This window comes from Schistocerca americana, chromosome X, assembly GCF_021461395.2.
Source record: "Schistocerca americana isolate TAMUIC-IGC-003095 chromosome X, iqSchAmer2.1, whole genome shotgun sequence".
Classification (NCBI taxonomy): domain Eukaryota; kingdom Metazoa; phylum Arthropoda; class Insecta; order Orthoptera; family Acrididae; genus Schistocerca; species Schistocerca americana.
Window position 1 is genome coordinate 612734617 of NC_060130.1, and position 21592 is coordinate 612756208.

Consider the following 21592-nt stretch of genomic DNA (forward strand, 5'->3'; position numbering starts at 1 on the left):
TTACATTCCTCCACCAGTGTTTTTGACAACTGCTGGATCGTCAGTGGTGCATGTGGATGTATTTCAGTATGTCTCCTCAATGCATCCCACATGTGCTGTATGGAATTTAAGTCAAGAGGAGCAGATGGGCCAGTCCAGTCCATTCTCCAATTGCGAAGGAGTACATCGTCACAATAACATTGACTGGTGAGTGTAATGTGTTCAAAGATTTTGAGATCAGTATGAACATGCAACATTACTCCTTCCCCCACCATGATACCTTGACCACCAAAATGACGATGTTCAACAACAATGTTCAGGGGTGCATTACGTGTTCCCACCTCTTGTCATATGAGGATAAGTCCAAAATCATTACTTAGACTGAATCTGCTCTCATTCAAGAAGAGTGCATAATCACATTCTTTTTTGGTCTAGTCCCGATGCTCTTGGTGCCATCTCAAAAACACAACATATTGGTCATCGGGTAATGAAACCATTGTCATGCAGTCACCTTGCCATTGTGGAGTATGAGATTGCATGCCTTTCAGTCCTGTTAAATGTGGTTGCAATTTCACCCGCTTTTCAATGTGTGTCCTTTCTTACCTGTTGCACAGTGTAGCATTCATCTGCTACTATAATTGGCTTTGACCAACCACTTCCTCCTTCTTTGGGCAGCAGTGCTTGTGGTTTGGAATGCACATGAAACAAAGCTGTGAGCAATACCAAACTCCTGGGCTACACTCATCACACTTTGTCCCCCTTCCAGTTTGACGATGATCCTTTCTCATGTGAAATCATCCATACGTAGTCTCCAGGCCCTTTTGATTGAAGACCACCACCACAGTGCATTGTAACTGCTTGCTGATTGACACACACACACACACACACACACACACACACACACACACACACACACAGTCTGCAGTCTGCAGTCTGTCCTCTTCCATTCCTTCAACTTCTTTGTGTTACGGGCCCAGCCCAGCCCTGTATAGCACTACAGTCATGTTGGCCTCATGCGATGTGATGTCCAACTTTCTGTTCATGACTGGGAGACCTTTTGCAACATACTTCTGCACTCTAATTCATTTCCACTGAGTAGTTAATGTGTTATGTTATTTTATATTGCTCATCGTTAAGTTTTGCTGAGCAGTGTACTTAAACTCTCTTTAAATTATTTTTCATCTGTGACATCAGCATTGCTTTCAGTGCTTCAACATCAAGAGTGAATACTACTCAAACCACAGAAATATTCCAATAAGCCTTTAACCTAGCCTTAACCTCTGAGGTGTGAAGATGATGATTCATGGTTCGAATTCCAATTCGAATTGTAATTCAAATTATTGGTTGCCTTTCCACAGTATGATTACTAGGGTAGGTTATGCTGTTCAGCTATGCACAGTTATTGATATTATTGCCCTACTTTTGCCACTGCTGCATACTATCACAATTATATTAAATTTCTGTCTGGCATCATTAACTCCACATGGACTATACTGGGAAGGAGGGACCGATGACATCACTGTTTAGTCCCTTAAACACACCTACCCCAACAGACATAAATATGGCATGTTGTGAGAATTTCATCATTTCATTCAGAATTTGAAATGTTAATTGGGAATTTGCATTATGTTTTAGGATTGCTGTGTATCACAGTGTCACAGGGGCTTTTTCCCATTTAGTTCAATGTATAATGTATTCCAAAGCGAATGCCCAAAATCCAGAGAACTCAAAGAGTGTACTTACCTTCAGATTCACTTTATTCCTGTTGTGGGGAAGTGGTGATAAAAATTTTCAGTGTAATTGTGACTTCAGATAGATAATTTGTTCAGTTTATCACTGCAAAATAAACTGGGAAGGGAGTGGACATGCACTCATTCGTACAAGAAGACCAGAAAAATCAAACAATGATTGCTGTGGTGTTGTAAAACCAGAAAGGAATTTTGTTGAAGGAAATCATGCAACAGACCCTAACAACGGCATCAGAGATTCGTGGTACAAATACTAAGAAACATTTCAAAAATCAATTAAAATAATGCAAGTAATGTTCACCAAGGACATCACTCACTCACCCACCTGACAACTTGGTGGCATATGCTGTCGCTCACACAAATGTTTTGCAGAAGCAATTAAACGTGACAGTTTAATTATCCCCCCCCCCTCCCCCTCCCCACTGTGTTCATGTCTTTCACTACGTTGTGCCAGATAATTACCAATTCTCCTGGAAAGTGGATGACCAGTGGACCTATGTAATGCTTGAGAACTGTATCTGATGGATGGAATTGCAGCCATCAAGGTATCCTGTCCGGTTTCTCATGAGGAATTAGAAAAGCTAGTGAAAAAGATGGAGAGGGTCTAAATTTGGTAGTTTATTGTGTGGTAAAACGATTTTGATCTCCGATGAAAACCATTTGTGTACTTTTAGCTCTTTGTACGCCATAACAGAGATTAGTTTTGGTTTGTGAAGGAAATTTCTGGGGAGTTCAAAGAGATGGATCCAAAATTGAAATCCTGACTGACCCTGAAATTCAGCAGTTAAGTAAGGGTTTTGTATTTGGAAGTCATGTCAACATATTTCAAATTAAACAGCTTAAGTTAATGTAAATATGTGACAAAAGGCAACAACAATCAAGAAACCAGAGTAATTCAGTCATAGCCTACTCACTGTTTTGGTAGTGTTTCACAGAAAATACCACTCTCTCTCTCTCTCTCTCTCTCTCTCTCTCTCTCTCTCTCTCTCTCTCTCTCTCACGACACACCACACCTATTAATTCACGATGTCACCATATTTAAAAGCAGCTTAATGAGGATTGCTTGTGAACTTTTTGCTTCAGCTGTTAACAGAAAATAGTCCTTGCACTTTGAACATACATGTTTTGTTAACATCATGGGACCATCACTACATTCTGTTGGTTTGAACTGTCCATGGAGAATAGTAATATAAGAAGGCGCGTGAAGGGTCCTGATGTATCCCAGTTAACACTAAAAGGGAACTGACTGTGTGCATATTTGCTCTCTTTGAGCAAAGTCAACACAAATGTAATTTTTTTTAAAAGGGAATTACAATTAAACTGGTAGAATGAAACTATTCAGGTTCCATGTAAACACTTCAAACATCCTCTGTCAGTTGTAAATGAGGATAGGCAAAGAATGATTACATAATTATTTGATATACCATTGTCTTTCCTAAGACTTGTATTGTATTTCTTGTGGCATGACACATTAAATGACATTACAGCGAACATGTGTTGCCTGACAAAAGGGAACGCTAACTATATATACAGGGTGAACCAGAATACCACCAAAAAACTTTCAGATGTGATGGTAAGGACTAAAACAAGGAAACAAGTCTGGTAAATATAGTCTCTAAAATGCACCTCTTAAGAGCTGTGAGCACTTGTTCATCTTTGCTACCGAATGCTATTTGCTTTCCATATTTTGGGAAAAAAAGAGTCCATTAAACATGGACTCTAAACTTTGTACCTTAAAAGCTACGGGCAGTTGTTCAGTAGAAGAGATGCATTTTACAGTAGCTAAGATGAACAAATGCTCATATCTTGTAAGGTATGCACTTTTAAAGACCATGTTTACTGGACTACTTCTCTGAAAGTTTATGGGTGGACACCTGCTTTACCCCCGCCCCCTTCCCAATTATAAGTTCAGTCTAAACAAGCGTAATGTATCTTTCTATTCATGATATGTCCAAGACAGGACTTCTGAAGCACGGGTCCTGACTCGCGTAGTATATACAGTCAGCTTCATGCATAATGCATGATTGGGCCAGAGAAATAGTAGTATGTGGTCCATATAAGGCTTGCACGTTCTAAGCAGTACCTGGAATGTGCTGAAGTAAGGTGCAAATTTAATCCCCAAAACTTCACTGACACTGTAGCTGCTGCTTAGTACAGCCACACTTTGCAAAATCTGAAATATATCTATTATTGTACCATATTACCATACTTAACGTTTTTTCAGTATCATGCTAAAAAAGGCATAATTCTGTTGTAGATTTTTTTATGTTTTCACTTGTTTTGGACCTTTTGTGGAAGGTCTGCTTCCTCTCTAATAAACCTTCCATGGAATGATTTCTGCTGCTGATTTCTGTGATGGGAAAGTTAATTTGGTCATGTCATATTGACCTATCATGTTTGTATATTCAAAACTACTGTGCACATAAAAAGTGCTTAGAAAAGGTCTAAATGAATGTGAGTGAAACTTAGAGAGATTGGAAAGGCATTTTGACTTCTGTGTCAAAAGCTAGGCAACTCTAAGATGGTAATATACTGTTTGTCTCACCCCTCCATGTTCCTCAATTTATATGCCTCATTTGACCAATAAGAGGATGATGTGGATCCTCCAGCATGTGTATTTGTTCTGCATTACTAACCACTTGCATGTTATTCCCTGCTTTGCATTTTCCTTAAGTTTCACTCTATTCCTCGGGTTGTTCCACAGTGCTGCAACAATCATGATGATGAGTGTATAAAATGAGGCTTTATGTTTTTTTTAATTATATTCTTTGTCAGCACAGTAAAAGATTTTTCAATGTAGAGTAAATTTTTTGTTGATATATCCATCTTATGTATATGTTTCACTTAATAAAAGCTTAAAATTTTTCAGCAAAGTGAACTGTTGACCCAATGATAGCAGGAACTAACATGTCACGAGTAGTACACCCTGTACCAGGTCAAAATGGTGCTCGTTGTTACCTGGCAGTACAATCACAAAAAGTGAAATTGATGACAGTGTTGACAGAAAAGGTGGTGGAACATGAAAAAAATGAAGTTGAGGATGAGCAAATTATGACAGAGGAGACATAAGGCTGAGTGAAGTGGGATTTGAGTATATGCCCGAAAGGAAGAACAAAGTGCACACAGTAAATATGTGATTGACAGTATGGATAAATGTGTTGTTAGGCACCAATTTCTGCAATATAGTGAAAAATACAACATGATACTACCTTTGTGAAAACTTCACAGCTTTGATCTTACAGAACAAGGCTAGCAAAGAATATTGTTCAAGCTATAGTATTTCATTTAATATGATGTCGAATAAACATGTCAGCAGGATTGAATGAAATCAGATGTTTTCAAAAAATATGCATTAGTTTTTTCACAATAAGGATCAGAATTAAAGTGCCCAACGCTTTATTGAGACGAACCGTGGATCCATACTTATTACACTGTAAATAAATGTTATTGCAGTGACAGTGTCCAAGAAAGAATTCAGAGCATAGGCATATAGATGATTGACATGGTAGAGTTCCACCTGTGAGAAGACTGGAGTGTATGCTATTACTTCCTCCCCCCATCTGTTTCCCGGCTGCAACATGGTGGTTCTGCCGCCCTGGCTGGGTCTTCCTTTCACTTTGCTGGTTAATAATTCACTGGGAAACTGTCTTGACAGCTGTTATCATTATTGCATGCTGACTACTATCTAGACAGTTGATATATATGTTTTGCATATTTTACATTTTGTTCACTGCTAAGAACCTCAAGCCTCACATCTAGCATCTTCCTCATTTAATTTGTACTAATTTCCCCTCCTTTGTCTACCCCCTCCTTTGTCTACCCCCTCCTTTGTCTACCCCCTCCTTTGTCTACCCCCCCCCTTTGTCTACCCCCCCCCCTTTGTCTACCCCCTCCTTTGTCTACCCCTCTCCCTCCCGTTCTCCCTCCCTACCTCCCCCCCTTCCTGTACCCCTCCACCTCACCTCGTCCACTCCTGTATTCCTCGCCTCACCCTCACATTGTCCCCTTCTGTATTCCTCGCCTCACCCTCACATTGTCCCCTCCTGTATTCCTCGCCTCACCCTCACATTGTCCCCTCCTGTATTCCTCGCCTCACCCTCGCCTCAACCCCTCCCGTCACCCTCGCCTCAACCCCTCCCGTCACCCTCGCCTCAACCCCTCCCGTCACCCTCGCCTCAACCCGTCCCGTCACCCTCGCCTCAACCCGTCCCGTCACCCTCGCCTCAACCCGTCCTGTCACCCTCGCCTCAACCCGTCCTGTCACCCTCGCCTCAACCCGTCCTGTCACCCTCGCCTCAACCCGTCCTGTCACCCTCGCCTCAACCCCTCCTGTCACCCTCGCCTCAACCCCTCCTGTCACCCTCGCCTCAACCCCTCCTGTCACCCTCGCCTCAACCCCTCCTGTCACCCTCGCCTCAACCCCTCCCGTCACCCTCGCCTCAACCCCTCCCGTCACCCTCGCCTCAACCCCTCCCGTCACCCTCGCCTCAACCCCTCCCGTCACCCTCGCCTCAACCCCTCCCGTCTCCCTCGCCTCAACCCCTCCCGTCACCCTCGCCTCAACCCCTCCCGTCACCCTCGCCTCAACCCCTCCCGTCACCCTCGCCTCAACCCCTCCCGTCACCCTCGCCTCAACCCCTCCTGTCACCCTCGCCTCAACCCCTCCTGTCACCCTCGCCTCAACCCCTCCGGTGTCACCCTCGCCTCAACCCCTCCGGTCACCCTCGCCTCAACCCCTCCGGTCACCCTCGCCTCAACCCCTCCGGTCACCCTCGCCTCAACCCCTCCGGTCACCCTCGCCTCAACCCCTCCGGTCACCCTCGCCTCAACCCCTCCGGTCACCCTCTCCTCAACCCCTCCGGTCACCCTCGCCTCAACCCCTCCCGTCACCACCGAGCGGGGTGGCGCAGTGGTTAGACACTGGACTCGCATTCGGGAGGACGACGGTTCAATCCCGCGTCCGGCCATCCTGATTTAGGTTTTCCGTGATTTCCCTAAATCACTCCAGGCAAATGCCGGGATGGTTCCTCTCAAAGGGCACGGCCGACTTCCTTCCCCATCCTTCCCTAATCTGATGAGACCGATGACCACGCTGTCTGGTCTCCTTCCATAAAAACCAACCAACCAACCTCCCGTCACCCTCGCCTCAACCCCTCCCGTCACCCTCGCCTCAACCCCTCCCGTCACCCTCGCCTCAACCCCTCCCGTCACCCTCGCCTCAACCCCTCCCGTCACCCTCGCCTCAACCCCTCCCGTCACCCTCGCCTCAACCCCTCCCGTCACCCTCGCCTCAACCCCTCCCGTCACCCTCGCCTCAACCCCTCCCGTCACCCTCGCCTCAACCCCTCCCGTCACCCTCGCCTCAACCCCTCCCGTCACCCTCGCCTCAACCCCTCCCGTCACCCTCGCCTCAACCCCTCCCGTCACCCTCGCCTCAACCCCTCCCGTCACCCTCGCCTCAACCCCTCCCGTCACCCTCGCCTCAACCCCTCCCGTCACCCTCGCCTCAACCCCTCCCGTCACCCTCGCCTCAACCCCTCCCGTCACCCTCGCCTCAACCCCTCCCGTCACCCTCGCCTCAACCCCTCCCGTCACCCTCGCCTCAACCCCTCCCGTCACCCTCGCCTCAACCCCTCCCGTCACCCTCGCCTCACCCCCTCCCGTCACCCTCGCCTCACCCCCTCCCGTCACCCTCGCCTCACCCCCTCCCGTCACCCTCGCCTCACCCCCTCCCGTCACCCTCGCCTCACCCCCTCCCGTCACCCTCGCCTCACCCCCTCCCGTCACCCTCGCCTCACCCCCTCCCGTCACCCTCGCCTCACCCCCTTCCGTCACCCTCCTCTTCCCCCTCCACCTCTACCTCCCTCTCGTCTCTCCTCTCCTCTTCCCCCTCCACCTCCCTCTCGTCTCTCCTCTCCTCTTCCCCCTCCACCTCCCTCTTGTCTCTCACCTCCTCTTCCCCCTCCACCTCCACCTCCCTCTCGTCTCTCCCCTCCTCTTCCCCCTCCACCTCCCTCTCGTCTCTCCCCTCCCCGTCCCCCTCCACCTCCCTCTCCCTCTCGTTTCTCCTCTCCTCTTCCCCCTCCACCTCTCTCTCGTCTCTCCTCTCCTCTCCTGTTTCCCCTCCACCTCTCTCTCCTCTCCCCCTCCCTCTTCTCCACACTCCCCTCCTTCTTCTCCCTCTCTTCATTTCCTCTCTCCCTGCCTGTCCCTCCCCTCCATCCCCTCCACCTAACCCCTCTGCCACTGTTCCCCCTCCATACCCTCTACCTAACCCCCCTGCCATCGTTCCCCCTCCACCCCCGCCTCTCTCTCTCTTCTCTCTCTCTCTCTCTCTCTCTCTCTCTCACTCACACACACACACACACACACACACACACACACACACAAAACCTTCCTTCTTTCTACTATTTATATTTCTCCATCAAAGCGTATTTTCATCTGTGAAGGGAATAGCAGCAATTCTGTGTGCAGTGTTCAATGCTCCAGCTTTACTAAGAGTACTTCGTGGGCTATTTAATATCCAGTGTTTAATAAGGTAGTAGGTTAATTTCAAAAATATGAAAGTATGTGGTTTACAGTAACTTACACAGCATCATATCTGCTAACCACTCAATATACTGTTACTTCAGTAATGACTGTCATGTGCTTTCTCTGTACTGCTTACACTAATTTCTCTTCTTGTAAATTCCTTTTATCTTCTATCTACAAATTATTTATTTGCAGACTTGAGAATAAGTGAAAGTTGTTTTTACTTGTGTAATTGTAAGTTGCTCTGGTGTTTATGTGTATTTTTATGGACGTCTGTTTTAAGTTAGTCGTATACGTGCTTTCTTTTCTTCCTGTTGTTGCTTGTACCTCTGTAAGTTTTAGTTACAAGAAACTTGTTTGAGAATGGACTGTTTTCAAGTGGTACACCATTCCTGTATATGTCAATCTTTAGTTGTTTAATAGTTTCAGCAACTTTTTTATGTGCAGCATTGTGTATATGTACAGCATGTTGACACTCTTTCTTCATCTCTTGCTTTCTCTTCTGATTGTGCCGGAACCACAGGAAGCCCACCTGGAACAGTCGCTCCTACATCCACAAGTGCTGTAGCCGTAAGCTCCCCTCCCTCATCCACTCCGCCCTCATATCCCGCAGTGCTGAAGGATCGGCCACCGAGCTTCGGGAAGAGCGGCCAGCCCCCTGCTGTAGCCATTAGCACCGTCACATCTAGCACTAGTGGCAGTGGCAGCGGTAGCGGTGTGGCAGGAGCCCGGGTGCCACCCCCCGTCCCCCCTCGGGGGTCCCCGTTCGGCAAGCGAGGTTGGCTCGTGTGTGGAGTGCAGTAGCTTTGCATATTTTATCTTAACACTCCCAAGCTTTTACATTTTGTGTTGCAATATTTGTAGTTCAAAGTATTTAAAGTAGAAATGTGTGTGCTCATTTGAGTCCGCATCCTCAGATCAGCTTCCTGACAGTCGTATCATATTAATGCCCTTCTAGGTGCCTTGAGTATGTACATCACATTTGAGACACCAAGAAAGGGGGAAGTTTTAAGAAATTGTAGTCGCTGAAGTCAGGCATATCATTCAAAGCGATTGCTTGATAGGACACATTATAAGACAACAAGGGATCACCAGTTTAGTATTGGAGGAAAGTGGGTGGGGGGGATTAAAAATTATAGGAGAAGACCAAGAGAGGAATACAGTAAGCAGATTTAGAAGGATGTAGGTTTGCAGCAGTTATTAGGATATAAAGTAGTTTGCACAGGACAGAGTAGCGTGGACAGCTGCTGAACCAGTCTTCAAACTGAAGATGACAACAACATTCAAAAATTGATGAGCTGTTTTGAATTGATATGAGACATGAATTTCATGAATTGGGTAGAGAGCAAGATCTATAGTTTAGCGGGGTTTCTGAGGAGGACTAGCCTGTACAAAAAGTAATTTACAGATCCCTTGTAACATCTGTTATCAGCATTATTTTTCTTTCTGTCATAAATGAATAGATTGGGAACATTCAAAATTCTTTCACATCATTTGCAACAAGCTTATTTATTGCAAGAGAATGGCAGAGATGCTCACGTGGCTCCAGTGTAGACATAAGAGGGAAGTCATCATGCATTTGAGATAATGATAGTTGCTAACTTCGGAGAAACTTTGTTTCAGTAGAGGACACACAGCATATTATTACACAGTGCATTAAGTGCCAAACAAGGACTGTAGTGATGAAACTGGGGAAATTAAAATGTACAGACACAACATATATGTAATTTTCTGTGCAAAATTTATGAGCAGTTTCGAAAGTGAGGCAGATGATAAGTCCCACATACACTTGTCCTTGTGTATAGATCTATAAGTAAATCACTGAAAATGAATTGAAACGGATGAAAGGAAAACTAAATTAAAACTGCCAGCAAAATCAGTGTATTTCTGTCCACACAGCTTTTCTTATTATTTTTCATGTGAGCTTCTGTCAAGAAGTTCTAATATCTGTATGCATATCTGGGATGACTTGTGTTTAATTACAGTACCTCAGTGCTTGCACTTTTTTTATCTGTGCATTAGCTTTTGCATGAGCTGCCTTCCTAGTGAAAAGTAACTGTTCATTTATCTGTTTTCAGTAGTGTTATTTATTTTAATCTTAGTGTACAGTGAGAACTTTGTAGAGCAGAGTTTAGTGATGGTTTCTATTTCTCTTGTTTATACTCTGTGTGCATCATAACTTTAGTGGTAGTGCCGCTGGTGAGTAATTTTCTCTCTTTCTGGGGTCTGTTCTTTCTCAGTCTCGACTGCTTTTTTGTATATTTCTTTTTTTTGTAGTTTTATACAGTTTTTAAGCAGCACAAAATGGGTAGAACTGTACTGTCTGTCTGGAAACGGTTAGATTCTATTTCAGCAGTTGTTGACAGGCTTTAGGTTCCTGCTTTAACCTGCAATGACATTGGGGTACCAGTGGCAAAAGTTGACACCTTCAATGCCATCAGAATCCCCTGGAAACTCCATTGTCACTACACCTTCCAGTACGTAACATCCAACCTGTCTGCCTTCATTTCAGGGTGAGTGGCAGACTGTGTTAGCTTCTCATATATTTTGGAGGAGAGCAAAAGTGGAAACTGGCCACACAGCTGTTCCCTTTTGTCTTATCAGGAGGTACAAGCTGCTACTCATTGTTGATAACACGTCTTGAAGCAGCATGGAATGGTTTGTGTGTTAGGTTGTTAAGAGCCAATCAGGGAAATAGCAGTGAGGTTGGGAAAGGAGGCTAGTGTTTACTCAGTATGATTACTGGGAGGTCTCATCCAAGATGCAGAGGCGGCTTTGCTGGTGGATGTTGAACACACAACTGGGCACAACTAGTTGCAAATCATATCTCATGTTGACATGAATGATGCTTGCCACTTGAGTCCTGAGAGTGCTCTTGCTTTCTGTAGGTATTTACTGAAATAGCAAATCCAGCTAACAATTCACACACAGTGCAAGTAGTAAGGTCCCAAACATTTCATTTCTTCTCTTATTAAAGGTAATAATGCCCAAATAGTATTAGGAACAGAAAGTGAGTGAAAACTGCAAGTGCGTAGCAACAAAACCCAAAAGCCAGATCGCATTCGGGAGGACGACGGTTCAATCCTGCGTCCGGCCATCCTGATTTAGGTTTTCCGTGATTTCCCTAAATCGCTCCAGGCAAATGCCGGGATGGTTCCTTTGAAAGGGCACGGCCGACTTCCTTCCCCATCCTTCCCTAATCCGATGAGACCGATGACCTCGCTGTCTGGTCTCCTTCCGAAAACAACCCAACCCAACCCCAAAAGCCAGATTGGAATATATATCACGAGGATCGATAATATGCAGGTGAAGTTAAGCATCAAAGGTGGATCAAACGTGCTAATCGCATGCTTTTATAGACCACGTGTGTCAAGAGCTGTAGTGGCAGACTACTTCAGAGAAAACTTGCAGAATTTTGTAAGTATATTTTCTGAAAATGTTATTGTAATAGGAGATTATGTTCAGTTTGCCTGCTATAGAATGGGGGAATGGTGAGATCAAAATTGGTCCCAGAGACAGATATTTGTCTGACATTATTCTGAATGTGTTGTTCAAAAATTACTTCTAGCAGATACAGAACCAACTTGTGAGGGTAACATCACAGATCTCCTAGGGATAGACAGACTACAACAGAAGCAGTTAACATAGAGGAGGGCATCAGTGATCATAAGGCTGTGATAGCATCAGTGTCTATGGATGTTACAAGGAATATTAAGAACAGTAAGAATATATTTTAGTGTGGCGAGAGTGACAGGATAGAATTTGTTGAGTATCTAAGTAGTCAACATCAAATGTTCCGTTTTGAGGACAAAGATGTCAAGCACAAATTGATAGAATTCAGAAAGCATTATTCACTACTTCTTAGACAATTATGTGCAGAGCAAAGTTTTAAGTGATAGGGAAAAACCCACCGTGTTTTAAATGAAATTGAAGCTCGCCTGACAAACAAAGTGAAAATAAGTGCAAGGAGAGCAGTGAGAGAAGTGTTCAGTGAATTTGAAAGTAAAAATTTTCCAACCAGTCTGGCTAAAAAGCCAAAGAAGTTTTGGTGTTATGTAAAGACAGTAAGCAGATCAAAATCTATTCAGTCACTCAGTGACCATGCAGGCAACAAAATGGAAGATGACAGAGAGAAAGACAAAATCTGGATTCAGTCTTCCACAGATGATCATAATACAGTTTCTTGTTTCAGTTGTTGCATGAATGCCAAAATGGGAGATAATGAGGCAAGTGATTGCGGATTAGAAAAGCAACCACAATCACTTAACAGTGGAATGACATCTAGACCTGATGAGATACCTGTAAGATTCTACAGCAATTATGTGAAAGGACTTGCTCCCCTTCTAGTAATAGTTCATTGTAGGTCACTGGAGCGACAGAGGTCTCCTAGGCACTGGAAAAAAGCACTGGTCATTCCCATGTTCAGGGAGGATCATAGCACAGATCCACCTATATTGTTGATGTCAGTCTGTTGTAGAATTATGCTGACATATTATAACATTTTTGGAGAACAAAAATCTCCTCTGTAAAAATCAACATGAATTCTGCAAACAGAGATCTTTTAAAACTCATTTCGCACTGTTCACCCATGAGAGCCACAGTGCCATAAACATTAGCAGCCAAGTTAATGCCATGTGTCTTCAGGGCTACATTGATACAATGGTCCTGTGTCATTCAGTGAACAAAATGCAACCTTCCCAAGTATCTAACCAGACATGTGACTGGATTCAAGACCTCCTTGCTGGTAGAACTCAACACGTCACTCTTAACGGAACAGAATCAACAGATGTGGAGGTAATGTCAGGAGTGCTCCAAGGATGCATGATAGGTCCATTAGGGTTTACAGCATACAGGGTGGAGAAAAATGGTGTCATGAAATTTTAGCCCAGGATACCTGATGCAAGTAGGAACCAAAATTACTAATGTTGTGTAGGTCAACAATGCACAATTTTTATACTACGGGAACCTGGCGCCACGCGAATGTTTATCTGCCAGAGATCACGATGTATCCAAGGCGGCCTGCACGCTTGGTGGTAGCTAGCCAGCCTTCCACTCTGGGGGCCTGGAGGCGAACCTGCCTGGGTCCCGACACATCCATTTTAATTTCATGATAAAACGTACCGGGAACAAACCCATCAACAGAAAGTATTTCACAAAGTGTTTTGGCCCTGTAAAGGCCCTTTCTTGTTACGAGGACACTGTTTACTTAAAGCAGGTGCTTGAACTGGCGACCCTGTGACGCCACACAAGCTTGGTATTGTCGAACGGTGTTTTGCCAAATTCTTTCAAAGGTTCCTGGCATTCTCCTGATGGGATTGGCACCATTGTTGAATGCGATCCATTAATTCCTCATCATTTCTAGGTGGTTCACATCCGGGTGGTTGAACTAGAGCCTTGGAGAATCCCCACAGGAAAAAGTCTGATGGCGTGAGGCCTGGTGATCGCAGGGGCCATGTCCTACAAGCACCTCTCCCAGTTATCTGGCCATCAAAGAGTTCATTTAAATATCCGCGCAAAGCATGACTGTTATGTGGGGGCACCCCATGATGTTGCAATCGCATGTGTAGCCGTATGTCCAGGGGAACATCTTCCAGCAGGCCAGGTTGAGTTTCTTACAAAAAGTGAAGGTAATTTGCCCCGGTAAGCCGAGGAGATATATGGACCAACCCAATCAGATGGCCATCCACAATGCCTGCCGAAATGTTGAGCGAAAATTGTTCCTGGTGTCCATGGATGCACATGACGTGAGGATTTCCTCTTGCCCAGTAATGAACGTTTCGAGTGTTGTGAAGGCCATCCTGATGGAAGGTGCACTCGTCGGTAAACAACACAATGGTGGGGAAGTTAGGATCTTGTGCAACACATCACAGAAACCACCAGCAAAACCCTAGCCTGTGTTCATATTCCACCACAGGATTTAGGTCTTGGACAGGGTAGAAACAAAATTGATGCTGGCCGTCATCCCTCAAAACCTCCCAGACTAACCGATGAGTGACCTCCATGTCGTGTGCTCGAGAAAAGTCTCTTTAAATGCAGCATCCAGTCGTGTTCGAGATCTTCCAGCATCACCATGATATCCCACTAACGGTCCTGTCTTGCCAAGTTGCTGGTGAATTGCTGTTAACATTTGCGGGTGTGGGGTGGCGTCTTGGTGAATACTGTTCCTCATACAACCGTCGAGCTTCATGCGCATTACCGTTGGCTAGTCCATAAACAAAAACCATATCTCATTGTTCTTCAAAAGAATACTGTGTCGCCATGCTTACTGTATGACAAAATCACAGGTGGTGTGTGTGTGTGTGTGTGTGTGTGTGTGTGTGTGTGTGTGTGTGTGTGTGTGTGCGTGCGCGTGCGTGCGTGCTCGAGCTCCAAAGCGTAGATTACGTGAGAATGCCTGTGATGTGAGGTGGAGACAAATAGCAAGACCTATTCGACACGTGTGTGTATCACGCTGGGGCAGTGATGGGGCGAGGGACGTTTGTATGTGCGAACCGACAATCGTAACGCTGCCTGTGTCAACCGATGAATGGCAACAGAGCAATCCACAGCCAATCGGAGTGTGTGGCTCCAAGTTTCCATAGTTTAAAAATGGTGCATTGTCGACCTACACAACATTAGTAATTTTTGTTCCTACTGGCATCAGCAATCCAGGGTTAAAATTTCGTGACACAATTTTTCTCCACCCTGTATATAAGTGATCTTGTGGATATCATTGTAAGCTCCATGAAGCTGTTCACATATGATACAATTGTCTATAAAATGTTAGCAATACCAGAAGATTGTAGCAAATTGCAGGAAGACCTGCAGAGGGTTGACTATTGTTGCAGGAACTGGCAGTTGAGCCTGAGTGAAAAAAGTATCATATTACACATAAATAGGCAAAGAAATCCACTGCTGTAAACTTATGCTTTTGGCAACAAATCACTAGGAACAATAACTGCCATTAAATACCTAGAAGTAACTATCCAGTGCAACTTAAATTAAAATGACCGCTTAAATATAATTGTAGGAAAGGAGATGCCATGGGAACAGTCATAAGGAAATGTATTTCATCCATGAAAGTAGTAGTTTACAAAACACTGGTTCAACTGATTCTTGAGTGTTGCTCATCAGTCTGAGACCTTTACTAGATTGGATTATTAAAGGTGACAGAGAACATCCAATGATGTGTTTCATCATGGAATCATTTAGTCAGCATGAGAGCATTATGGGGATACTGTACAAACTCCAGCGGCAGTTGCTGCAAGAGTGTCATTGTTAATCTCGGGGGGGGGGGGGGGGGGGGGGTTATTATTGAAATTCCGAGTGTACATTCTGGTAAGAGCCCGGGCAACATACAGTATCTCATAAAAAGTATCCGGTCACCTCTGTGTAATGAGGGATTGACCACTAGATGCAAGAAAGATGGACCCGCTAGTATAAAAGGATGTGTGGGGGATATTGTGTTGTCAGAATGGATCGGTCAGGAGAGCGCAGTGACTTCAAATGTGGACTAGTCTTTGGATGTCACCTGAGCAACAGATCCATCAGGAACATTTCAACCATTCTACGGCTGTCCAAGAAGACTATTGATAACGTGATTATGAAGTGGAAATGCGAAGGAAGAACCACAGCCTAAATCAAGACTAGGCAGGTGTCAGATACTGATGGACAGGGACTGTCAAACATTGTGGAGGGCTGTAAAAAAATCTTAAAAAAATGAGGAGAAGCAATCACTCATGAATTTCAAACTGCTGACAGCAGTTCAACTAGCACAGTGACTGCATCTAGGAAGTTAAAAATAATGGGGTACAGTGGTCAAGCAGCTCCACATAGCCACATGTTTCTGCAGTCAATGCTAAGCGATGCTTGAGGTGGTGTAAAGAGCAATGCCACTGGACAAAAGATGACTATAAGTGTGTGATTAGGGGTGTTCAATCACACCATATCATGTGGTACTCCAATGGAAGAATTTGGGTTTAACAAGTGCATGGAGAGCATTACCTACAATCATGTATAGTGCCAACAGTGAAGTATGGAGGAGGTCGTGTTACCGTATGGATATGTTTTTTTGTAATTAGGGTGTTGCCCCTGTATTCCACTGAAGAAAAAGCTAAATGCAGAAGGATATGAACACATTTTACAGTATTGTGTACTGCGTACAGTGGGGGAATAGTTTGGAGACAATGATTGCTTGTATCAACATGACAATGCATCCTGTAGTAAAGCAGTATCTGTGACACAATGGTGTGTGGACAGGACAGTAGCTTTACTGAAATGGACTGCCCATGGTCCCAACTTGAATGCAGTGGAACATCTTTGGAATGAGTTAGAACATCAACTTTGCTCCAGACAACAGTGTCCATTATCATTATCTTCACTGGGTTTGGCCCTTGAGGAAGAATGGATTGCCATTCCTCCACGGACATTCCGCTGTATCATTGGAAGTGTTCCTAGCAGAGTTGAGCCATCATTTAGTTAAAGTACAGACACACCCCATATTAATTTCCACTAATAAGTATCAGGATACTTTTGACCATATAGTGTTAGTTCTTATCGTATACTTCTCACAAAATTACCACAGTTTTCAGCTGTGCCTGGGTTAAAAAATGCATTGTAACTGATATTTCATGGCACATGTGGTTCATGTATGTCCGATACGACTGAAGTCAGGTTCCTTTGGGACAGACAAGTGCTCTTCTGATATTTCATTAAACCATCCTGATGTAGTTCTAGAACATTGTGTTGATGAATTGTTTTGTCAAATGTACAGATTTTCATCAGAGCGCTACTGGCAGGGAGAAAGATGCACAATATGCAAGCATATCCACAAATTTTATTCTTATATTGGACACTTACTGATAGATGTACATCCCATTTCATGCTTAATAAATACTTTCCACGTGAAAATACCATCACCCATCAAGACTGCACTCTGCTGGAAAATGTGATCCATTGGCTCTTGCACATTTTGTGCACTTGCCAAGATGTGCTACCGTTTGACAGTTCACACGATGTCTCTTGTGACAATCTTCATGTGCTGTGACATGCTGTTCAGGAAGTATTTGTGAGAATGTGATTTACATTAAAATGAGAAATATTCAAGCTTATTGTCAAGAGTGTGAGAGTAGTTCGTAAGTGTAACAACATTCAAGAGTTCAACTAAAAATCTAGTTATTCAATCCAACTGGGTATTCAGATTGACCAGATAAAAAGTAAACACTGTCATTGACTCATAAAATTTGAATGTTTTATGGAGTTGGTGCATACAACAATGAGACAAAACATTATGACCACCGGCTTAATAGCATGTTTGTCAATTTGAGGAACACAATAGAGCAGCGATTCTACAGGGCATGGGTTTGATGTACCTTAGGTAGGTTTCCAGAGGTATGTGGCACCAGTTTTCTATTTGAAGGTCATTCATTTCCTGTAAATTATTGGTTGGTGGTTTGTGGATGCAGATTTCGTGCCAAGTAGCATCCCAGATGTTTCATCAGGTTCACATCAATTGAATTTGGTGGCCAAGACCTTAACGTAAGTTTAATATCATATTCCTCAAACCACTGAACCATGATTCTGGTCTCTCAACAGGGACAATTTATCCTGTTAGAAGATGCCATTGCCATCAGGAAGACATGAAGAATGAAGTGATGCAAAAGGTCCACAGTAATAACGGAATCCACAATTGTTTTGGTTCCTTTGATTACTACCACAAGTTGCGTGGAAGCCCAAGTGAGCATCCCCCACTACGTAATTCTGCCATCGCCGGCTTGTATCTGTAGTGAGGTGCATGTTTTGAGCAGTTGTTTGCCTGAATGACGACATATCCAGACAAGACCATGGACCTTGTGTAACAAGAAACATGATTCATCTGACCAGGTGACGTATGTCCATTGGTCCACAATCCAGTTTCAATGATCCTGTGCCCACTGCATTCGTAATTGACCATGTGGTTGGGTCAACATGGGGGTCATCTGCTACAGAGCCTCATGTTCAACAATGTGTGCTGATTGGAGTGCTTCAAACACTTGTTGCAGCATCAGCATTGTAATCTTTCATCAGATAAGCTGCAACCTCCTATCTTACTTCATAGAGCAGGCAAGTCTCCATTGATGAGCCATGGACCATGTGGTTGGGTCAACATGGGGGTCATCTGCTACAGAGCCTCATGTTCAACAGTGTGTGCTGATTGGAGTGCTTCAAACACTTGTTGCAGCATCAGCATTGTAATCTTTCATCAGATAAGCTGCAACCTCCTATCTTACTTCATAGAGCAGACAAGTCTCCAGTGATGAGGCATGGACATCCAATACCTTATCATTTACGAGGGCAGTTCAATAAGTAATGCAACACTTTTTTTTTTTTTCTGAAACAGGGGTTGTTTTATTCAGCATTGAAATACACCAGGTTATTCCCCAATCTTTTAGCTACACAACACTATTTTTCAACGTAATCTCCATTCAATGCTACAGCCTTACACCACCTTGAAACGAGGGCCTGTATGCCTGCACGGTACCATTCCACTGGTCGATGTCGGAGCCAACGTCGTACTGCATCAATAACTTCTTCATCATCCGCGTAGTGCCTCCCACGGATTGCGTCCTTCATTGGGCCAAACATATGGAAATCCGACGGTGCGAGATCGGGGCTGTAGGGTGCATGAGGAAGAACAGTCCACTGAAGTTTTGTGAGCTCTTCTCGGGTGCAAAGACTTGTGTGAGGTCTTGCGTTGTCATGAAGAAGGAGAAGTTCGTTCAGATTTTTGTGCCTACGAACACGCTGAAGTCGTTTCTTCAATTTCTGAAGAGTAGCACAATACACTTCAGAGTTGATCGTTTGACCATGGGGAAGGACATCGAACAGAATAACCCCTTCAGCGTCCCAGAAGACTGTAACCATGACTTTATCGGCTGAGGGTATGGCTTTAAACTTTTTCTTGGTAGGGGAGTGGGTGTGGTGCCACTCCATTGATTGCCGTTTTGTTTCAGGTTAGAAGTGATGAACCCTTGTTTCATCGCCTGTAACAATCTTTGACAAGAAATTGTCACCCTCAGCCACATGACGAGCAAGCAATTCCGCACAGATGGTTCTCCTTTGCTCTTTATGGTGTTCGGTTAGACAACGAGGGACCCAGCGGGAACAAACCTTTGAATATCCCAACTGGTGAACAATTGTGACAGCACTACCAACAGAGATGTCAAGTTGAGCACTGAGATGTTTGATGGTGATCCGTCGATCATCTCGAACGAGTGTGTTCGCACACTCCGCCATTGCAGGAGTCACAGCTGTGCACGGCCGGCCCGCACGCGGAGATCAGACAGTCTTGCTTGACCTTGCGGCGATGATGACCCATGCTTTGCCCAACGACTCACCGTGCTTTTGTCCACTGCCAGATCACCGTAGACATTCTGCAAGCGCCTATGAATATCTGAGATGCTCTGGTTTTCCGCCAAAAGAAACTCGATCACTGCCCGTTGTTTGCAACGCACATCCGTTACAGACGCTATTTTAACAGCTCCGTACAGCGCTGCCACCTGTCGGAAGTCAATGAAACTATACGAGACGAAATGGGAATGTTTGAAAATATTCCACAAGAAATTTCCGTTTTTTTCAACCAAAATTGGCCGAGAAAAAAAATGTGTTGCATTACTTATTGAACTGCCCTCGTACTTATGGTTTCATTGTCATTTAAACATTTTTTGTGAAATGCTCATGGCAGTAGCACACAAACAGCCTGTCAGCTTCTTCATTTCTGAGATGTTCATTCTCAGGTGCCAGGACATAAGAATTGGCCCTGTGTCAAACTTGCTTATGTCAGTGGATTACCCCATTTGCAACTCATATCATCACTAGAATGATTCTCTCTTTCTCTGTACTCTGCTTATTTACTTTTCTTACTGTGTCACATGTGCGCAGTGCCAACTGGTGGCATTATGTGTTGTACTGGGCAGTGGCTATAATGTGTTGGCTTATCAGTGTGCATTTCCTGACACTCTGACATGCTTCATCGTTTTTATTGCCCCATAAATTATGTTGATTGTCCCAAGTATAGAAGAAGAAGATGAAACATATTGTTTTTTAGTGGAAGTGCAAGTGGAAAGTGAAGTGATTTAATGTACTGTGTACTGCTGCTTCATTATACGTTCGGATGTGGTATAATAAAAACAGTCATGAGCAGTCAAGGTACATACAGTAATGGAAATCAGTGTAAAGGCAGGGTTCCACGAAAATAATAGTACAACGTCTGAAGCATATATTTATCAAATTTACTATGAAAGAAGTAGATAGATATTATAAAACTTAAACAGTCATGATGGAATTACAAAGTTTCATTCATAATATGAGTAACAAAAGAAGATAGTTGCATTTCCTGAATGGAAATTGGTATAAAGACACTCACTGTCTACATCTACATCTACGTCTACACTCTGCAAGCCACCTGATTGTGTGTGGCGGAGGGTACTTTGAGTACCTCTATCGGTTCTCGCTTCTATTCCAATCTCGTATTGTTCATGGAAAGAAAGATTGTCGGTATGCCTCTGTATGGACTCTAATCTCTCTGATTTTATCCTCATGGTCTCTTCGCGAGATATACGTCAGAGGGAGCAATACACTGCTCGACTCCTCGGTGAAGGTATGTTCTCGAAACTTCAACAAAAGCCCGTACCGAGCTACTGAGCATCTCTCCCACAGAGTCTTCCGCTGTAGCTCACGTATGCCCTCAAATTGCCTTCTATTGCGATAGACACACCTTGCCAATATTTCACAAAGGTTTTCCATGGGGTTCAACTCCAGGCTACTTGCAGGCCAGGGCAAGACATCAATATCTTTATCTTCAAACCATTTTTTGTTGTAGCAGAACCCTACACAGGTGTTTTATCCCATTAAAACATTAGATTCTCATCCCCTAGGCCCTCGTACATACTAATCAATTCTGTTTCTAGCATCTCATTGTACATAGAATTCATCCAAGCAATGTGTGACTCTTCTTTAGTGCAGAAGGCTGCCCAAGTAATAACACTTCCACCACCAAAATTTCTCGTCATTCTTATCTGCTGCTCTGTTCTCAGATCATGCTAACAGTATTGAAATCCATCCTGCCCATCTAAATTATCTTTTTCTCACCACTGAATATCACTTTATCACATTCTGAAATCCGTGATATACATTTTTCAGCAAACTTCAATCTAGCCTGGTTATGTTTTGGTGTTAATGCAGGTTTATGCAGTCATTTCTTGAATGCCAGATGTTTGTCATGTAACAAAATTTGTCATACACATCTGTTATTTACCGGCAATTGTAAATAGGCAACAAGTTCAGAAGAATAACAGTTTGTGGCTCTTGCTTTGCAC

The 21592-nt window shown here is 44.0% G+C and overlaps 1 protein-coding gene across 8 annotated transcripts in view; it reads left to right on the top strand.

Moving 5' to 3' along the window:
• LOC124555023 (phosphatidylinositol 4-phosphate 5-kinase type-1 alpha) overlaps nucleotides 1-21592 on the top strand; it is a 319011-nt gene that overhangs the window by 120371 nt on the left and 177048 nt on the right. For 6 of the 8 annotated variants that reach the window (XM_047128774.1, XM_047128773.1, XM_047128775.1 and 3 more), the window contains one exon: nucleotides 8782-9036. The exons of the other annotated variants lie outside the window; for them this stretch is intronic. In XM_047128774.1, the coding sequence (XP_046984730.1) occupies nucleotides 8782-9036 (255 nt within the window). The remainder of the gene's footprint in view (nucleotides 1-8781; nucleotides 9037-21592) is intronic. 8 annotated transcript variants of the gene reach the window in all.